The 20,982-nt window shown below is 44.6% G+C and overlaps 1 protein-coding gene across 3 annotated transcripts in view; it reads right to left on the bottom strand.

Annotated features, from left to right (window-relative positions):
• Positions 1-20,982, bottom strand: part of LOC135550338 (synaptotagmin-7-like) — a 110,165-nt gene that overhangs the window by 48,150 nt on the left and 41,033 nt on the right. For all 3 annotated transcript variants that reach the window (XM_064981051.1, XM_064981032.1, XM_064981042.1), the window contains exon 2: positions 9,808-9,911. In XM_064981051.1, coding sequence (XP_064837123.1) covers positions 9,808-9,911 — 104 coding nt within the window. The remainder of the gene's footprint in view (positions 1-9,807; positions 9,912-20,982) is intronic.

Here is a 20,982-nt window from a genome sequence, read left to right as displayed (position 1 = left end):
AGCACAGTGAGTGGACACATCAACCCTGCACTATGAGTGATGGGTAGTCAGCCTTAAATGCATAATCTTATCATGACTTGTGTTTCTGATCATACATTTGATATGGTTTGACTCATACTTTTATAGTTTCATATCAAAGTAATACTAAAGAGTTTCTAAACTAACTTGATTAATAGGTGTTACTCACCAAACCTAATATTTACAATGTGATCCTTGTAAAATCAAATAATGATGGATTTTCCTTTCATTTTGGTTCCTTTGCAAACATATACATCACATGTAGTAGAGGAAACCTTTACCCTATAAAGAAAGGTTTTCAAAAGGCAGTTTGGAGCAGGAAAGGGTTTTACTATAGACTTACTGTCACATTCTCTGTCTCAAATTACATGGCCTGTTTGTTATAAACACTTATCAATAGAGGGCAGATCTCTGGAAATGACCTAACCCCACTGCCCACCCATCCACCAACACACAGTCATTCACTCACACAGTTGTTTTAGGGACTCCGAAAAGTCTCGATTTCAAACTGTCAAGAATATGCTATCAAGTGGAGCTCATCTATCATTTAACACTATCATCAAATCTTCAGGAGGCTAGAGAGTAGGGGAAGGAGAGAGAAGATAACACTGAAGACAGGGAGTGGGACAAGAGAGAGGGAGAGGGAAGAGAAGGGGAAAGAAGATGGAGAGAAAGGCAGACGCAATGTAGGATTGAGTGGGAAGGGTACGCCAGACACAGAGAGAGAGAGAGAGAGAGAGAAAGAGAGGGAGAGTGAGAGAGAGTGACAGGATGAGCGGGGTTGAAACAGAATCAAGTGAGATGGAGAGAGGAGAGACATCAGAGGATGTGGGAGAGAGTGGGGAGAATGGGGGAGAGGGTGGGGTAGAAGAGGTGGAGTGTATCATGGATGTCTCCCCGCTAGGAACGGCGTAATGCTGCAGCCTTGTGAAGGATCTGTCCTCCGCCCTCAGTCCCGCTGTCGTTATGTCTGTCACAGTCCAACACACACAATGGCCGCCAACACCACTCCTATCTCCCTTCCCATCCTCTACCCAACTCTTTCTTCCCCTCCTCCCCTCCTCCCTCCCATCCTCCTGCTTCCTCCCTCTCCCCCTCTCCTCCTTCCCCTTCTCTGCTCCTCTCCTCCCTCCCATCCTCCTGCTTCCTCCCTCTCCCCCTCTCCTCCTTCCCCTTCTCTGCTCCTCCCCTCCATCCTCTCCTCCGTCCCTCCTCCTCTCCTCTATCCCCTCCTCCCTTCCCATCCTCCTGCTTCCTCCCTCTCCCCCTTCCCCTTCTCTGCTCCTCCCCTCCGTCCCTCCTCCTGCTTCCTCCCTCTCCCCCTCTCCTCCTTCCCCTTCTCTGCTCCTCCCCTCCATCCTCTCCTCCGTCCCTCCTCCCTCCCATCCTCCTGCTTCCTCCCTCTCCCCCTCTCCCCCTCTCCCCCTTCCCCTTCTCTGCTCCTCCCCTCCATCCTCTCCTCCGTCCCTCCTCTTTCCTGCCATAATCGACCCATGAGACCTGTTTCTGACGTCTTCATCTTCCCTCACCCATATGCTGGGCTGATATACTGCACCTCTACACAGGGCTGCATCTATCAACTACCATGAGCTAAATATCACTGTATTTATCTAATTGTGTCTACCTCTGTGTACTTCCTCATAAACACAATTCTGTAGCTGTCCAATGTATTTACTTAATTGTTATTTTTATTTGCCATCAACTGCGTACCGAAGTGACACAGCTCCCATGTCAGGTAACTGATTCGGGGTTTTATCTTCATACAGAGGTGATGTCACTACTGTAAGTTGCCCGTTTTATGCACATTGTTGCATGCAAGGTTGATTTTTATACAGTCATTCATGTGCTGGGTCGTTCCACAAACTCGGTGCCTTTTGAGAAGTGTAACTTGGTTAAAAACGACAACATTTGATTTCACCTTATTTTAACATTGTCAAAATGAGAACATGTTCAACTTAATAAAAAAACAAGTTTTCAGGGCTGACGTGTTATGCTCGACCGGCTCAGTTTTCCACCACAAAAACACCAGAAAATGACCAAAAAGAGTAGAACCTGCTCACCCGCCTCTATGATTTGACATTTAGATGTTCAATGTCTCTTTCGAAAACAATATTTAAAACCGGAATAGTTTCACCATATTAAAACAAGAGTTCAGTTCACATAACAGGGTTGACCTTAAAATGAGGGACAGACGTAAATTAATCACGAATTACATTAAATAAATAATCTTCTTCAGAAATGACTGTCAAGGCAAAGAAATACAGTGCATTCAGAAAGTATTCAGATTTTGTTACATTACAGCCTTATTCTAAAATGGATTTAAAACAAATCCCCCTCATCAATCTACACACAATACCCCACAATGACAAAATAAGTATTCGGACGCTATACTCAGTACTTTGTTGAAGCACCTTGAATCTTCTTGGGTATTTTATTTATCTATTATAGATTTTTTAACCTTTATTTAACTAGGCATGTCAGTTAAGAACAAATTCTTGTTCAGGGGCAGAATGACAGATTTTGACCTTGTCAGCTCGGGGAGTTGATCTTGCAACCTTTCGATTAGTAGTCCAACGCTCGGTTAGTAGTCCAACGCTCTCTCATTCTTCTCTGTAGATTCTCTCAATCTCTGTCAGGTTGGATGGGGAGCATTGCTGCACAGCATTATTCAGGTCTCCCCAGAGATGTTTGATCGGGTCTGGACTCTGCCTTGGCCACTAATGGATATTCAGAGACTTGTCCCGAAGCCACTCCTGCGTTGTCTTGGCTGTGTGCTTAGGGTTGTTGTCCTGTTGGAAGGTGAACCTTCCAGTTTGAGGTCCCGAGGGCTCTGGAGCAGGTTTTCATCAAGGATCTCTGTACTTTGCTCCATTCATCATTTCCTTGATCCTGACTAGCCTCCCAGACTCTCCAGCTGAAAAACATCCCAACAGCATGATGCTGCCATCACCATGCTTCATTGTAGGGATGGTGCCAGGTTTCCTCCAGATGTGATGGTTGGCATTCAGGCCAAAGAGTTCAGTCTTGGTTTCATCAAACCAGAGAATCTTGTTTGTCATGGTCCTTTAGGTGCCTTTTGGCAAACTCCAAGTGGGGTGTCATGTGCCTTTTCCTGAGGAGTGGCTTCTGTCTGGCCACTCTACTATAAAGGCCTGATTGGTGGAGTGCTGCAGAGATGGTTGTCCTTCTGGAAGGTTCTCCCATCTCCAAAGAGGAACTCTGGAGCTCTGTCAGAGTGACTATCGGCTTCTTGGTCACCTCCCTGACCAAGGCCCTTCTCCCCCAATTGCTCAGTTTAGCCAGGCGGCCAGCTCTAGGAAGCGTTTTGGTGGTTCCAAACTTATACCTTTTAATAATGATGGAGGCCACTGTGTTCTTGGGGACCTTCAATGCTGTTGTGGTACCCTTTCCCAGATCTGTGCCACAATCCTGTCTCGGAGACCTCATGGCTTGGTTTTTGCTCTGACATGCACTGTCAACTATGGGACCTTACATAGACAGGTGTGTGCCTTTCCAAATCATGTCCAATCAGTTGAATTTACCACAGGTGGACTCCAATCAAGTTGTAGAAACGTCTCAAGGATGATCAATGGAAACCAGATGCACCTGAGCTCAATTTCAAGTCTCATAGCAAAGGGTCTGAATACTTATGTAAATGAGGTATTTCAGTTTTTTTTACACATTTGCAAAAATAAAAATGAAACTGTTTTGCTTTTCCATTATGGGGTATTGTGTGTAGATTGATGAGGAAAATGTTTTATTTAGTTCAGTTTTAGAACAAGGCTGTAACGTAACAAAATGTGGAAAACGTCAAGCGATCTGAATGCTTTACGAATGAACTGTAACTTGACAATGATCATGAAAATTGGAGACATTTTGGGATTAAGTGAGTTACAATCTTCCAACAAATGACGAAGAGACATGTCAAAATAAAAATACGTAAAATTAAATAAGATTTATTGAATTCTACATCATTTAATATAACCAGCTTTTAAAATGTAATATTGGTGCACAATGTCTACTTAAAATACTGTATCAAAGATACGCAAAAAGCACTCTTTCCGTGGAATGACCCTGCTATGTATAAATAGACTCAGACAGAGAGAGAGAGAAAAAGGACAGCATAGAGAGAGAGAGAGAGAGAAGGAAGATGATGCCGAAGATAATACAGAGACAAGCAAGGACTAGGAAGGGGAAACAGTGGAGGTATAAATAGAAAAACAAAAAGGACAGCGATGTACTGACAAGGACATAGCGATAAAGTGGCAAAGGGACAAACGCATAAAAGCGTTATCAGAGTCCAAACGTGTAAGCGTCCTTTCTAGAATATTGGACCGTTGGCTTTCATACTAGCAACCATTGGTTTTCATACAAGCAACCAATGGTTTTCATACTAGCAACCACTGGTTTTCATACTAGCAACCACTGGTTTTCATACTCGCAATTTCTCCAACTGTCACCACATTCAAATGAGTAAAGGACATGTACACTGAGCCGTGTTGGTTGGGAATTTGGGGGAGGTGTGCAGTTGGGCTGTGCTTCTCCCGTGGACGGTGGTCTCAGAGCTGCATAGCTATGTCACAATGGGACGCTGGACTATCCTGTCTCTCAGCATCTGTGGACTCTGAATTACGGTTATGAAACACTGGTAAAGAGGGTGACATGGTATTTGCAAAGACAGACATAAAGAGTGTGAGAGTCAATAGAGAAATAGAAAGGGCGAGGACAAGAGAAATGGACGGTGAGGGTTGAGTAGCTTTACCTTGCGTGTGTCTGTGTATTTGACAGGGTATGATATGATTCATCTTTGAAGACCAGACTGAAAGTCCTCAATCTACACAGGGTGTGACAGACTGGTAATATATCACAGATGTGCATCAATACAAATATGCGTAATACCAGTTACTAATAGTACATCTTATTTACATGCTTTATGCATGCTTCTACAATCTCCATTTCACTTCAGAACCGTTCTATCACTCAGCTGAATTAAGTCCTCGGCATATTTTACCCACCTATGTGCTGTCCTCACTCCACAAATGCTCCTAGACAGAGAGAGAGAGAGACAGAACGAGAGAGAGAAAGAGAGAGGCCAAGATAGGGACAGAGAGAGAACTGAAAAAGGCAGAGAGAGAAAAGCCAAGAGAGGACAGACAGAGGAGGGGGAGAACGATGGAGAGAGGGAGGGAGCAAAAGCAGGGGAGAGTATTTCCAGATGAAACGTATGGGCAGAATCACAGTTGTTCAGGCAGCAGCCAATAGCTCAGAGTGATGTGTACATTAGCATATGAATCATTAGCATGGGACCAGGAGCCGGCGACAAGCAGGCACACGCACTGCTCTAGGCACAAAGCCATGTTTACATAACCTAATGGAGAATTCTGTTCATGTTCACCATCATGGCCACACAACATCTCCCCATTCCATTCCCCTTGCACACTACCAAGAGTCCACACACAAAGTTATGGAATTAGAAGGAAACTCGAGAAAATAGAACACAACCAGAAAGCACTGCAACTTTTATCCAAGGAGTTTTTTATGGCAGAAAATAGTAATTTGGAGTTGTGCCGTCCAGCATAGAAACTAAAGTTGGCAAGAGACTGAAAATGTATTTTACGTCTTATTTACAGGCAGCAAATAGCTCATTATTAATCGTAGCTAATTACCTGGGTGTGCAACTGTACCATTTTAATGGTACGGGGTACGGAGAGGGGCACTGACACAGCCTGGATTCGTACCAGGGACTGTAGTGACACCTCTTGCACTGAGATGTAGTGCCTTAGATCGCTGCCCATCTCGGGAGCCCGAAATATGAACTCAAAAGTGTGATTTTGCCATTGACTGACTGCTAGATACAAAATGCAATGTGCTCAAGTGCTATCCTCAGTGCCTGCCTTTTAGTGTCCTGGAATGTGTGTATTACTGTTTTGCTTATGTTAATGTAGTGAATGTAGCCTAGAGTTTATGCACACATATTTGTTGCCATACACTGAGACCAGATGTACGGCTGGGGGAGGTGAGAGAATGAAAGAATGAGAGGAGGGGAAATCATTCTTTACTTAATAGAATATGATATACTCAATGATATAGAATATGATACAGTGCCTTGCGAAAGTATTCGGCCCCCTTGAACTTTGCGGCCCCCTCCACATTTCAGGCTTCAAACATAAAGATATAAAACTGTATTTTTTTGTGAAGAATCAACAACAAGTGGGACACAATCATGAAGTGGAATGACATTTATTGGATATTTCAAACTTTTTAACAAATCAAAAACTGAAAAATTGGACGTGCAAAATTATTCAGCCCCCTTAAGTTAATACTTTATAGCGCCACCTTTTGCTGCGATTACAGCTGTAAGTCGCTTGGGGTATGTCTATTATCAGTTTTGCACATCGAGAGACTGACATTTTTTCCCATTCCTCCTTGCAAAACAGCTCGAGCTCAGTGAGGTTGGATGGAGAGCATTTGTGAACAGCAGTTTTCAGTTCTTTCCACAGATTCTCGATTGGATTCAGGTCTGGACTTTGACTTGGCCATTCTAACACCTGGATATGTTTATTTTTGAACCATTCCATTGTAGATTTTGCTTTATGTTTTGGATCATTGTCTTGTTGGAAGACAAATCTCCGTTCCAGTCTCAGGTCTTTTGCAGACTCCATCAGGTTTTCTTCCAGAATGGTCCTGTATTTGGCTCCATCCATCTTCCCATCAATTTTAACCATCTTCCCTGTCCCTGCTGAAGAAAAGCAGGCCCAAACCATGATGCTGCCACCACCATGTTTGACAGTGGGTATGGTGTGTTCAGGGTGATGAGCTGTGTTGCTTTTACGCCAAACATAACGTTTTGCATTGTTGCCAAAAAGTTCAATTTTGGTTTCATCTGACCAGAGCACCTTCTTCCACATGTTTGGTGTGTCTCCCAGGTGGCTTGTGGCAAACTTTAAACGACACTTTTTATGGATATCTTTAAGAAATGGCTTTCTTCTTGCCACTCTTCCATAAATGCCAGATTTGTGCAATATATGACTGATTGTTGTCCTATGGACAGAGTCTCCCACCTCAGCTGTAGATCTCTGCAGTTCATCCAGAGTGATCATGGGCCTCTTAGCTGCATCTCTGATCAGTCTTCTCCTTGTATGAGCTGAAAGTTTAGAGGGACGGCAGGTCTTGGTAGATTTGCAGTGGTCTGATACTCCTTCCATTTCAATATTATCGCTTGCACAGTGCTCCTTGGGATGTTTAAAGCTTGGGAAATCTTTTTGTATCCAAATCCGGCTTTAAACTTCTTCACAACAGTATCTCGGACCTGCCTGGTGTGTTCCTTGTTCTTCATGATGCTCTCTGCACTTTTAACAGATCTCTGAGACTATCACAGTGCAGGTGCATTTATACGGAGACTTGATTATACACAGGTGGATTGTATTTATCATCATTAGTCATTTATGTCAACATTGGATCATTCAGAGATCCTCACTGAACTTCTGGAGAGAGTTTGCTGCACTGAAAGTAAAGGGGCTGAATAATTTTGCACGCCCAATTTTTCAGTTTTTGATTTGTTAAAAAAGTTTGAAATATCCAATAAATGTCATTCCACTTCATGATTGTGTCCCACTTGTTGTTGATTCTTCACAAAAAAATACAGTTTTATATCTTTATGTTTGAAGCCTGAAATGTGGCAAAAGGTCGCAAAGTTCAAGGGGGCCGAATACTTTCGCAAGGCACTGTATACTCAATGATATAGAATTGTGAAAGGATTTAATCAAAGAGACTATCTTTTCATTCTAAATGTCTGATCCATGAACAATCTTTCTGCTTTCCTTTAATAGCCAAAAGGCGGGAACAGGCAGCCAATAGCTAATTATTAATCGCAGCTAATTACCTGGGTGTCCAACTGTACCATTTTAATGGCATGGGGTACGGAGAGGGGCACGGACACAGTGCATTGTCATGGAGAGAGAGAGAGAGATATGGAGAGCAAAAGATGGAGAGAATAGATTAAAACTTTTATAGCGCATTTCATTACAAACAGAACCTCAAAGCATGTCTTTGCATGTCTCGATCTCTCACATGTCTCGGTCTCTCACAGTCTTCCTCTTGTGCAATATGTAACACCTACAGCCTAACACCTCTCTCTCTCACTATCCTGCACTTCTATTATGAGGATGTGGGGCATGTCTGTGCAAATGTGTGTGTATACAGTTCTGGGGTTCAACCCTACCAGGCAGCTAACCCTACCAGGCAGTTAACCTTACCAGGCAGCTAACATTACCAGGCAGCTAACCCTACCAGGCAGTTAACCTTACCAGGCAGCTAACATTACCAGGCAGCTAACCCTACCAGGCAGTTAACCTTACCAGGCAGCTAACATTACCAGGCAGCTAACCCTACCAGGCAGCTAACCTTACCTGGCAGCTAACCTTACCAGGCAGCTAACCCTACCAGGCAGCTAACCCTACCAGGCAGCTAACCTTACCAGGCAGCTAACCTTACCAGGCAGCTAACCTTACCAGGCAGCTAACCTTACCAGGCAGCTAACCTTACCAGGCAGCTAACCCTACCAGGGCAGAGAAACCTTACCAGGGCAGAGAAACCTTACCAGGGCAGAGAAACCTTACCAGGGCAGAGAAACCTTACCAGGGCAGAGAAACCTTACCAGGCAGCTAACCTTACCAGGCAGCTAACCTTACCAGGGCAGAGAAACCTTACCAGGGCAGAGAAACCTTACCAGGGCAGAGAAACCTTACCAGGCAGCTAACCTTACCAGGCAGCTAACCCTACCAGGCAGCTAACCCTACCAGGCAGCTAACCTTACCAGGCAGCTAACCCTACCAGGCAGCTAACCTTACCAGGCAGCTAACCTTACCAGGCAGCTAACATTACCAGGCAGCTAACCCTACCAGGCAGCTAACCTTACCAGGCAGCTAACCCTACCAGGCAGCTAACCTTACCAGGCAGCTAACATTACCAGGCAGCTAACCCTACCAGGCAGCTAACCTTACCAGGCAGCTAACCCTACCAGGCAGCTAACCTTACCAGGCAGCTAACCTTACCAGGCAGCTAACCCTACCAGGCAGCTAACCTTACCAGGCAGCTAACCTTACCAGGCAGCTAACCCTACCAGGCAGCTAACCCTACCAGGCAGCTAACCTTACCAGGCAGCTAACCTTACCAGGCAGCTAACCTTACCAGGCAGCTAACCCTACCAGGCAGCTAACCTTACCAGGCAGCTAACCTTACCAGGCAGCTAACCCTACCAGGCAGCTAACCTTACCAGGCAGCTAACCCTACCAGGCAGCTAACCTTACCAGGCAGCTAACCCTACCAGGCAGCTAACCTTACCAGGGCAGAGAAACCTTACCAGGGCAGAGAAACCTTACCAGGGCAGAGAAACCTTACCAGGCAGCTAACCCTACCAGGCAGCTAACCTTACCAGGGCAGAGAAACCTTACCAGGGCAGAGAAACCTTACCAGGCAGCTAACCTTACCAGGCAGCTAACCTTATCAGGCAGCTAACTCAGGATAAATCCCTACTAGCTCTGGGGAATATTGTGGGTCAATGCTGGGGTGTGTATAATGACCTGAACATGTGTGTAATGACCTCTCAGGCAGGTCATAATTGCCGATGATAACTGACCAAGCTAGTCGAATTAAAGTTATACAAATAAATTAGAGTCATGGAAAAGTGGATGGAAGCCTGCTGTACTGTGTTGTTCTGGGAAGGCCAGTGTGTCCTAAAACCAAAAAATAGAATATAATGTTATAGGTAAATGTTAGTGGTCCACTCACCAGTTTGCGTTGACACCAGGTGCAGACTCCACACAGAGCTACTAGCCACACGGCACACACTGTCAGCCCCAGAGATACTAGGAACACACTGATAGATAGATACCCTGCAGAGAGACAGAGGGGGAGAGGGGATGGGGAGGGGAGAGAAAGAGGAGAGAGAGGGGGAGAGGGGAGAGAGATCAAGACAGAGATCGGGAGAGAGAGTGAGAGAGAGAAAGATAGAGATTAGGAAGAGCAATAGAGGTTACTGTTCAAATGCATGCCAATCATGAGAGGGGAAGGAGAATGAGACAAAGGGCAAGACCGAGAGAAAATGTTGTTGAAAGAATATCTCTACATATTCCTTTGGCAATATGTTGGTAAAATCTAATAAACAAATACAGGAAAAATACACAAATGAGGCAGATCATGATGGGAGGAGAGGGAAGTGTGGGAGGAGAGGGAAGTGGGAGCCTGTAATGAGCTTATTTAATATGCTCTCTCCCACTCCATCATCACAAACCTGCAGACAGAGCAATCTATCAAGAGAAAAAGGGAAAGAGACAGGAAAAGAGGGCAAATGTACCGGCATAAATATCATGTCTACTTTCCCCATCTGTGTCAGGATCTACAGCTGGTGAATGAATACAGAGTCGGTGAAACAAAGGAAAAGAAAAACAATGGTCATTAAGAGGGTTCAATTACAAGTCTTGTAATCTGCAGCTTCCTTCCTCTTTGGTGTCTCATTGTACATGATCAGTACTGCAGCTCTTCCTCCTGCCTTTTGTTCATCTTTCAATAAGTCAAGACCAAGCTTGACAGATAAAAGCTCTTTCACTCACACATTTCTGATAAAAATAACTACATCACTGCCTCTCTTGCTATTCATCTTGCCCACCTCCTCTGCCAAGACAATTCAAAAGGCAAAGACGTGTTGGCAAACAACATTGTGCATAAACAATGGACTTCAATTCCACCTCATCCTCCCATTCTTTCTGTTACATTCTCCCCTCTGCCTACACAATTCCTCGATTTCACATCCCTTCCACTCTCCATCTCTCTCCATCCCTCGCTCCATTCCTCTCTCCATCTCTCTCTCCATCTCTCTCCATCCCTCGCTCCATTCCTCTCTACATCTCTCTCTCCATCCCACTCTCCATCTCTCTCCATCCCTCTCTCCATCTCTCTCCATTCCTCTCTCCATCCCTCTCTCCATTCCTCTCTCCATCTCTCTCTCCATTCCTCTCTCCATCTCTCTCTCCATCCCTCCCCATAAAACTCCAGGTCTTGTAAGTTGTTCATGGCAGAGAACAGAAGGAGTAGCTTGGTAAAACCATCCACATATCACTCTTCCCTCACACTTTCTTTCATTTCCTGTCATCCTTCCTCTATTTCCACATGAGGCCTCCTACCTTTCGCCATTCTTTCTTGCTCTCCTTTTGCTCAGTATGTTGTTCAAATTATTTTCCTACTATCTATTGTGAGAAAAATAATACAGTGAGTAGCCTTTGTAGAACACATCCATCAAAGGAAGCAATCAGTTGACATTATGTTTTCAACAGAACCTGAGCAATGACAATGATACTGTAACTATCCATTACTGGTCATCTCACTCAGAAAGCAATTCAACATGTCATAATGCTGCTGATAAGTGGCCATAATGGCAGGTGGTTCATGGAGGTCTTTCATCTTTTCAGTATTTTTTTAAAGGATGAAATGGATGACCCTGAGGCCTACCATATACAGTATGCTGCTGTAATGTTAAAAAAAGAAAGTAGAAACAGCTATAGGATCTGTGTATAGAAGGCATTTTTAATTGCAGAGTATTTTTTTCTTCTTCTCTTACCTTCGTCATAGCTATGGATTAGACTACAGTGTATACGTTTCAGTGAAAAACAGTTCCTAGCCTATTTAGTCCACTGTTAAGCTACATAATGGCTGAAGGTCATTGTTTGGTTTAAAGTAGGCTAACTTGTGAAGGAAGACCAATGTTGCCAGTTGGTGTGACTGAATAAACAAACAATCTATTAGCACCGAACAGCCAATGGAGGTTAAAAAAAACAGCAGTGATTCAGCCCACTGGACAGCGACAGAATCGGAATTCACCCGAACAGTGTGGACAGCAACGGAATCGGAATTCACCCGAACAGTGTGGATAGCAACAGAATCGGAATTCACCCAAACAGTGTGGACAGCAACGGAATCGGAATTCACCCGAACAGTGTGGACAGCAACGGAATCGGAATTCACCCGAACAGTGTGGACAGCAACGGAATCGGAATTCACCCGAACAGTGTGGACAGCAACAGAATCGGAATTCACCCAAACAGTGTAGACAGCAACAGAATCGGAATTCACCCGAATAGTGTGGACAGCAACAGAATCGGAATTCCCCCGAACAGTGTGGACAGCAACGGAATCGAATTCACCCGAACAGTGTGGACAGCAACAGAATCGGAATTCACCCGGGCACCGTTTTTCACAGTTGTAGCGGAGCCACCAGCCCCCATTATGACCATCCCTGAAGATAAATGGGGAATAGCCTATAGGCTTAGACCAGGAAGAAACAACACACTAACATGATTTAACAGTAAATAGTTAATGACCTGGCCTGGCACAGGGGAGCTGTTAAGTACAGCATACATAATAACCAGGAGGAGAAATAAGCCGAGGTAGCTAGCTTCCTGACTCTGTAAGGTTGCTGTAAGGTTGCTCCACAGTTACTACCGTGGGCTGGCCCACCCTAATATTGAAACTCATCTTGATCTCCCAGAGGCACATCCATTAGATGCTTCTGATAGGGCAGAGAATTGCATCCTGGTCATTAGCTCGGTGAGTTCCTGTAATGATTAAACAGCAGCTTTAATATGTCTACCAGCCCAGCCATGCTGCTGTAAAAGAACCTGGGATAGAGATAGATGGATACAGCTGGGCTGCATGGAGCTGAGGAAACAGGGTGGAAAATAGCAACGAGCCTAACAGAAGGTGGTGGTAGTGTAAACAAGGGGTTGAATCAGACTGCTGTATTACAGCTGTGGTGTGTATGGTTGTTGGACAGGGATGGGTGCGGCAGTTAGGGATGTTTTCAAGAGGACTGGGACAACTCCCCTAATATTTGTATGGTCCAAATAGTTTACATGGAGACTATGAATCAATAAAGACTAATGAGTTCTGCCCCAGTAAGGTGATTTATTACAGAGAACAACACAAAGACAGCTCTGGCAAAAACAATATGGTCACACGGATGGCCCTTCTCACTGACTCTCTCCCCAGGAGAGGCCCCATGCAGCGCTGTGCTGGGTGTCACACAGAGAGCCTCCTGTGGCTAATTCCAGCGCCAGACATTCACAGCACATGCAAGCACCCACATGCAAGCACGCAAACGCACACTCAGCACACACACACAGCACACACACAGCACAAGCTCTTATTGTCTCATGTCATCACTGTCCTCTTGAAAGTTAATTTTTATTGCACATATACTGGATGAGCTTTGGCGTTTCCATAAAATTACAAACTACAAAACGACAAAAAATAAAGCGAGTGTTCCTCTCGGTTGTGATATTTCTCTTTCATCTTCCCACTCTGAGCCCCTGTCGGTCCAACACTATTTTCCCTCATCAAGTAATTACATGATTTTCTACTGACATGACTAAAACTACTCACCAGAAAGAATAGCCTCCATAACAATCCCTCCCACTCTCTCTGGGTTTTAACCCCCTATTAACCCCCACATGCAGCCATCCTCTCCACTGGTCTACTAGTATCTAAGGATTGTACGGATAGATAAAAAAATTACCAAATTACACTGCAATTCACGTCTGTTTTGTGACGGGTAGTGTACCAAATGCATGCATATTCAAAATGTCATTAAGCAATGAAGACTCAAATAATTGCTGAGGAATACTGAGAGCACTGTTAGACCGTCTACAAACTGATTTCTCTCTGCACTGCTCAAAACTATTGTTTTCCTCAGTCAGACTGCCAACAGATCCATATTACCAGTATTATGAATATAGGGAATGTCTCATACTGTCAAACAAACATTCAGTAAATACTGCCAGTGGCTCAAGCTCATCAATCAAAACACTAGCAAAATGGCCAACCAGTCAATAACAGTCTCTACCTGAAAGTCCCAGGTATACCTGCATCTACACCTGGCTGCTCTCATCCTTCTCACTCTGAACTAAAGGTTGCTGCTGTCTGTCTTCCCCAGACACCTCTCTCTCCACCTCGCCAGACAGATGAAGAGGATCCATCAGTAGGAGGTCACTGACCCACTTCTAAAGCACACACACATAACGGCATCATCATTTCATCAGCATAATCACTAAGTCATCTGCTGTAACTACGAGTGATGGGGGGAGGGGATCGATCCAGTTACATATGGCAATATTCTTTTTGGACAATGTCATATCGATATAAACTTTTTGGGAGTAGTGTTAGCTAGTGCTAGTCAGCTGTACCGGCGCAAAAACACTGGTATTTTTCATCTCATAGTTGGTTCTCCATCTTTGTTTTAAACAGTAGGCCAACATTTTTTCAGCTCTTTTATTTCCCTGACTGATCAAAAGCAACACTTGTTTTCTCCTGCTCTCTCTTGCCTCTCTGCAGCAGACATATAGTGAGCAATATGTTTGGAACATCAAATAGCAATAAAATCACAGTATCGAATAGCAATAAATACATTGTATACTGTAGAATTGTGAGAATCGCAGTACATAGTAACTACCAATGTATTTTATCCTCCATGTCAATTGTGAGAGCATTGATTGGAGGGATAAAATTCATATTTACAAATGACTCAGTATGATTCACTAGATGACCTGTTTCAGTGCACCGCGGAGAGGACCCAGAGTTATTTATAGCTGCTTTAAGTGAGATTCCTGTGCGCTGTCAGAAGAGTCCCCTCCCTTCTTCCCTCTCTACCTCCCTCCTGTCATCCCTCTCTCTCTCTCCTCTCCTTCACCTGCTGTGCTAATCTGCTTGTGTTCTGCTCACTCAGCCCCTGGTGTTTGTGCCCAAGCTGACACAGAATCAGGGCTATTAGTCACAGGGGACCAGCAGAGGAGCATGTCTGTCTGGCCCAGGGGGCGGGGGATCGGGGAAGGCAGAGCAGAGTGGAGCCTCACCTGGGGAGCGGAACCCTTGACTCTGCCACCCGCCACTAGGACCAGCCATCAGCAGAGAAAAAAAGAGCTGACACCTTGGCTATTCTCATTTTACAGGACCAGCACCTGAGATCCATTCCTGTAACAGTATATTGCCACTAGATCTCATGTTAGATGGGTTACAGGGTGAGCCAGCATCACTGAAACTATGCTGCTTTCTACACAGTCACCCTACGCCAATGCGTTCATCTATTTACTTGGTAGCCCCCGAGCAGGTGAAAAACGATCCCTCAACGACGAGGCAACATTGCCTATCATCCGGAGCCCTGGCAGTCCCAACAAAAAACTCTTAAACCTAATTTATTTGATTGGCAGGTATGTTTATCCGGCCAAAACATCCAAGCAGTTCACAGGCAGGACCCATCAAAGGCCATTTCTCATAGCCATGCCTTCACTGAGGAGGATCCAAAGGTATGTTTTGAGCGACAAGGCCATCTATGAGTGTGTGCAGTTGAGTCATCATAACTCAGGGACAGAGATGAAGAGACTGCAGGTGAGAGAGGGGGAGTTGAGGTCAGAGAAGCCAAGGTAAGAGACCGAGGGATTCTGAGAGGAGAGGAGGAGCAGCTGCATTAAAACATGAGCTTTCTGTAGGGTTACAGGTGTCACGGGTCAACTGAGGGAGAGGAGTGGAAGGTCAAAGACAAGAAAGGATCATGAATGTTGAATTGCTTTAAAGAGCGACTGCCCCTAAAAAGCAACTTCTTGTTTTGAAAACAGCCTATGAGGCATAGATATGAGTCAGAAAGATGTATTCTAGTGTCAAAATGTACTACAAAGTGTCAATAGGATACATTTGGTCATAAAGTCAGTCTTGTCCAAAACTGAGATTTGTGAGATGATAGGAAAAAATGGTATGTTACAGAAAGAAGAGTACCGTAACAGTTTTCCTTCGGTTGGGTTTATTTCAATCCTGTCCACATACCCACAGCTGGCAGCACCAAGTAATCATCAATTTGGAGCACAGTGACCGAATCGTAATGACCATGGTCAATTTTGTTTGACATTTGATATCCCTATGAGGCTAGTTAGGGACCATCAGTCAATCACACAATTTACATGGGGCAATATTTTAAAATGTCAATTGCTCCAAATGTCAATAGACTTAAAATCCTCAAACCAACTATAAATTGTGGAAATTCATGTACAAATATTGAAAGTATTTAATGAGACAACTAAAAGATGTGCAACATGAAAATATTGGGTAATTCATTGACGGTCCCTAACTATCCCCAAAGATAGCAACGTTGGTTTGACATTGGTTACTTCAAGATACAAGACGTGGTTAGAGTGTTAAGTTCTCTAGAAGGGTAAATGACTAACTGTTTTGACAGAAACAATGTGCAACCGCTTGCCATGTGCGAACACACAAGAGACACCTACATTAAACCACCCCTCCACCCCAAGACAACTCTCGTTTGGCTTCAGTCATGGCCACTGCATTTCTTAATGACCAAGCCAAAAAACAATGCTAAATCAGGAAGAAAGAAAATAACACCTAAGTAAGGAGGAAGAAAATATTTAGGGGTGGTGAGGAGAGAAAGAGAGAGAGAGAGGGGTAGAGGTTGGGTTGAGAAGGGGGAGAGGGGACGATGAAAGAAATGGAGTGTTTTCAGCCCAGTTGGTAAAGTTGAGTTTCCCCCCAAATAAAACAAAAACATTTCTGAAAGTCCACTGCTAAAGATCTCAGAGGTGCTGCTGTCTAAAGTGCAGGTAGAGCCAAGGAACAGTTGGATTGCAAGTTGCGGAGGCGAAAGAAGCACACACCTGTTTAGGCGAGGTGCTGGCTAGCAGAGTAGAACACTTGAAAAATAAAAGGAGAGGCCTCACTCTAGGAGCACAGATGCAATAATTTAATAACCAATGTTTCGACAGACAAGCTGTCTTTATCAGGGTATAATGACACACGGATTGCAAGTTGCAACAAAGAGAAATGCGCATAAAAATCCACACAGAACATCCACAACACCTCCAGGAGAGTATCCTACTACCAACAGAATGTACTGCTGAGTGAGCTATACAGAGCTACACTACATGACCAAAATGATATAGACACCTGCTCTGCGAACATCTCATTCCAAAGTCATGGGCATTAATACGGAGTAGGTCCCCCCTTTGCTGCTATAACAGCATCCACTCTTCTGGGAAGGCTTGTTGGAACATTGTTGCAGGGACTTGCTTCCAATCAGCCACAAGAGTATTACTGAAGTCAGGCACTGATGTTAGGTGATTGGGCCAGGCTTGGAGTCGGCGTTCCAATTCATTCCAAAGGTGTTCGATAGGGTTGAGGTCAGGGCTCTGGGCAGGCCAGTCATGTTTATCCACACCAATCTCGACAAAACATTTCTGTATGGACCTCGCTTTGTGCACGGAGACATTGTCATGCTGAAACAGGAAAGGGCCTTCCCCAAACTGTTGCCACAAAGTTGGAAGGACATAATCATTTAGAATGTCAATGTATGCTGTAGCGTTAAGATTTAAATTCACTGGAACTAAGGGGCCTAGCCTGGATTATGAAAAACAGCCCCAGATCATTATTCCTCCTCCACCAAACTTTACAATTGGCACTATACATTGGGGCATGTAGCGTTCTCCTGGCATCCGCCAAACCCAGATTCGTCGGTTGGACTGCCAGGGGGTGAAGCATGATTCATCACTCCAGTGAATGCATTTCCACTGCTCCGGAGTCCAATTGTGGCAAGCTTTACATCACTCCAGCCGACGCTTGACATTTCGCATGGTGATCTTAGGCTTGTGTGTGGCTGCTTGGCCATGGAAACCCATTTCATGAAGCTCCCGATGAACAGTTATTGTGCGGACGTTGCTTCCAGAGGCAGTTTGGAACTCAGTAGTGAGTGGTACAACCGAGGACAGATGATTTTAATGTGCTTAGCGCTTCAGCACTCGGCGCTCCCATTCTGTGAGCTTGTGCGGCCTACCACTGCATAGCTGAGCCGTTGTTGCTCCTAGAAGTTTCCCCTTCACAATAACAGCACTTACAGTTGACCGAGACAGCTCTAGCATGGTAGAAATTTGACGAACTGACTTGCTGGAAAGGTGGCACCCTATGACGTTGCCACGCTGAAAGTCACTGAGATCTTCAGTAAGGCCATTCTACTGCCAAAGATTGTCTATGGAGATTGCATGGCTGTGTGCTAAATTTTATACACCTGTCGGCAACAGGTGTGGCTGAAATAGCCAAATCCACTGATTTGAAGGGCGGTCCACATACAGTATATATACAAAAGTATCTTCAACACATAAATTCACTTAGATCTCGCTTACTATATCGACACAATCAGTAACCATCATGGTAACCGTGGTCCCCTTACAGTCAATGCCAAAATAAACTACAAAAATATTATTTCAATGTTCTGCATGTGACACCATTACTGCGATATTACCATCCTCCCATCAGCTCTTCCCTTCCCTTTCCTTCTCCTGTCTAATCTAGCTGCTGTCTCTCTCTCTAACACAGATGGGGCGAGTAGGGATGGTGAAGCGGAGTTGGAGAGGGAGATAGGGATAAACATTAATCCCTTAACCCTTCATAAACTACTGACAATCCTGTTTACACCGGAACAGAACACAGACATACACATACACAGACCCATTACATGACACATACATGCTCTGTGCATCCCAACTTCCCCCAGACCAATTATGGAGGAGCATGCTCACACATACATTATGCACATCCTCTGAACCACATCACATAATTTCCCAATCAGCAGGGCTTGATTGGTCCAGGGTGTGAGGGGAAAGGAGAGGAGATGAGAGCATAGGGAGGAGAAGAGAGGAGATGATTGGAGACGAGAGAGGGATTATGGGAATAGAGTCCTGCTACTGCTCAATAGGAGGGTCCCCAGAGGGGGCAGAGGTGTCTGGGTGCATTAGGCAGGACTCTGTGACAGGGCTATGCGAAGGGTGCCAGCCAGTCTCATGGTGAATCAGTCACACTTGCACACAGATCACGTAATCCGTCCACCTGATGTGAGTGAACACATCTACTACGGGGTTTGAGTCTTTCCAGCACTGTTCAACTATACATAGACACAGGACTCATTTTCTCTTGCAAAGACTGTTACAGAGAAACACACACGTGTGTTTTATTTTTCGTCTGATTTCGTTTAGTTTTTCCCCACATTCCGTTTTCTCTGTTTTATTTTTCCAGGTTTCCGCTTTCCCCATTTTTTTCAGGTTTTCGAACTCAAAATCACACTTTTTTAATAGAAAAACAACTCAATTGGATGTTCTAAGTCAACAACAACAATTCTTAAACCACAACAGGAGACCACCTTTGAGTCTGGGAAATTTCTGGGGACATTTAGATTTTGGAGTGTAGTTACCATTTAATTCCAGTGCACACCTAAGAATTTTGTAGCACACGTGATGGTAGAGTTTGCTAAACAAATACCCACCTGATTGATGCAAATAATCATTATATCATTCTGCCAGGTAAGCATAGGCTACATTGTAGTTAGGTTTTTGGGAAAGATTTTCCATCTCCCAGAATCATTTTTAGCATCATCACTAACGGCGACACAAAGTGGTAGCTGCATGCACCATACATACACAGACAGGGGGAATTCTCGTTGCCTCTTCAGAAGGTGGCATGAAATACAAATCACTGATACATTCTGTTAATGTCTCATGATAAACAAGCATTTACAAGCATCTCGCTACACTCGCAATAACATCTGCTAACTATGTATATCTGACCAATAACATTGGATTTGATTTCAACTTGAGCTAATTAATTAATTTCCAATACATTTATTTGATTCCCTACTAAGTTCAATCATTTTTTAAATAGTGTTGGATTCTGTGATTCTGTCCGTGTTCTCCACATAGTGGATTTTATAGGGCCCTACACACGTCTCTCTCTCTGTTTTTCAGTCCCTCAGCCAGACACACACAGACACCCTGGCCTTTGGAGCCATGTGGAAAAGCCAGTCTTTTGTGGTCAGATGCAAACACCTGGGTCTGATAACCTCAGTGCAAAGATAATTAGCCAGTGGCGGTGCCTCCGTCTGGCTCCATCACTTTAAGGTCCCTGTGTGGAGTGCTTTATGACTTCATTACTGGCAGTTAGACCCGAGAACAGTGTTAACCCTGCCCCACAACACTGTGATGGACTGGAGTGCTGAGTGCTTTTGACAGGGGAGTCCATTAAACATAACCCCAAATGGACACACCTCCTCTGGCCCCTGCTTTTGCGTCCACAGCCTGTCTGGCTGTTGGGCTGGGGGCCTGTATGTGGAGCGATATGTCACTCGCGCTCTCTTTGACTCTCTCTCTCTCTGTTTTCAGGAGTCTGTCTATTTAGGTGTCTGCTGTCGGGTGTCTGCTCGATGTCTGTCCTTTCACATCCGGTCAGTTCGTCTGTCTGGTCGACTATCTCTCCACACATCTGTCTGCCTGCCCATCTCATAACCCTTCTGCCAACATCTTGCATATCCATCTCTCTTCCTCTTATCAGCATGGCAATAGGTTCGTCTCTGTGTCTCTGTGGAAAGAGACAGATGTGAACAAGGGAGATGGAGGGGAGAGAAGAAGGGGGCGAACCGAGACAGAGATAGAAATGCGGAAAGAGAGAACAGAAACAGCCTGGGGATCATCAGATCATCACTCTGTGTGTCTGTGTGGCAGAGGGAGAGAGAGAGTCGTGTCACAGACAGGGAACGGATGCCATTCTGAACAAGCGTTACCACCCATTAACATGCACTAGCACTTTTAAAGAGTGCTTTATTAGAGGCAAAATTTCTGGAATGAGTTCGGCCTCCCAAGGTCATGTTCAGAAACAGCGAGGGGGAGAGATGTGAACCTTTTGTTAACATGGGCATTATGAACTTCACTGCACCAATCTACAGACCCTCAAGACCCCAACCATGCTCGGAAGTCTCATGTCTGGGACAAAAATAGTACAAGATGAATTTAGGCATTTGACATTATTTTACTGTTTGAGTACTCGCATGTACAGTAGTGGAGAGGGTAGTAGGTTTTAAGTTCCTCGGCATACACA

This window comes from Oncorhynchus masou, chromosome 1 (genome assembly GCF_036934945.1).
Source record: "Oncorhynchus masou masou isolate Uvic2021 chromosome 1, UVic_Omas_1.1, whole genome shotgun sequence".
Lineage (NCBI taxonomy): Eukaryota > Metazoa > Chordata > Actinopteri > Salmoniformes > Salmonidae > Oncorhynchus > Oncorhynchus masou.
This window is presented reverse-complemented; position numbering and strand designations above follow the sequence as displayed.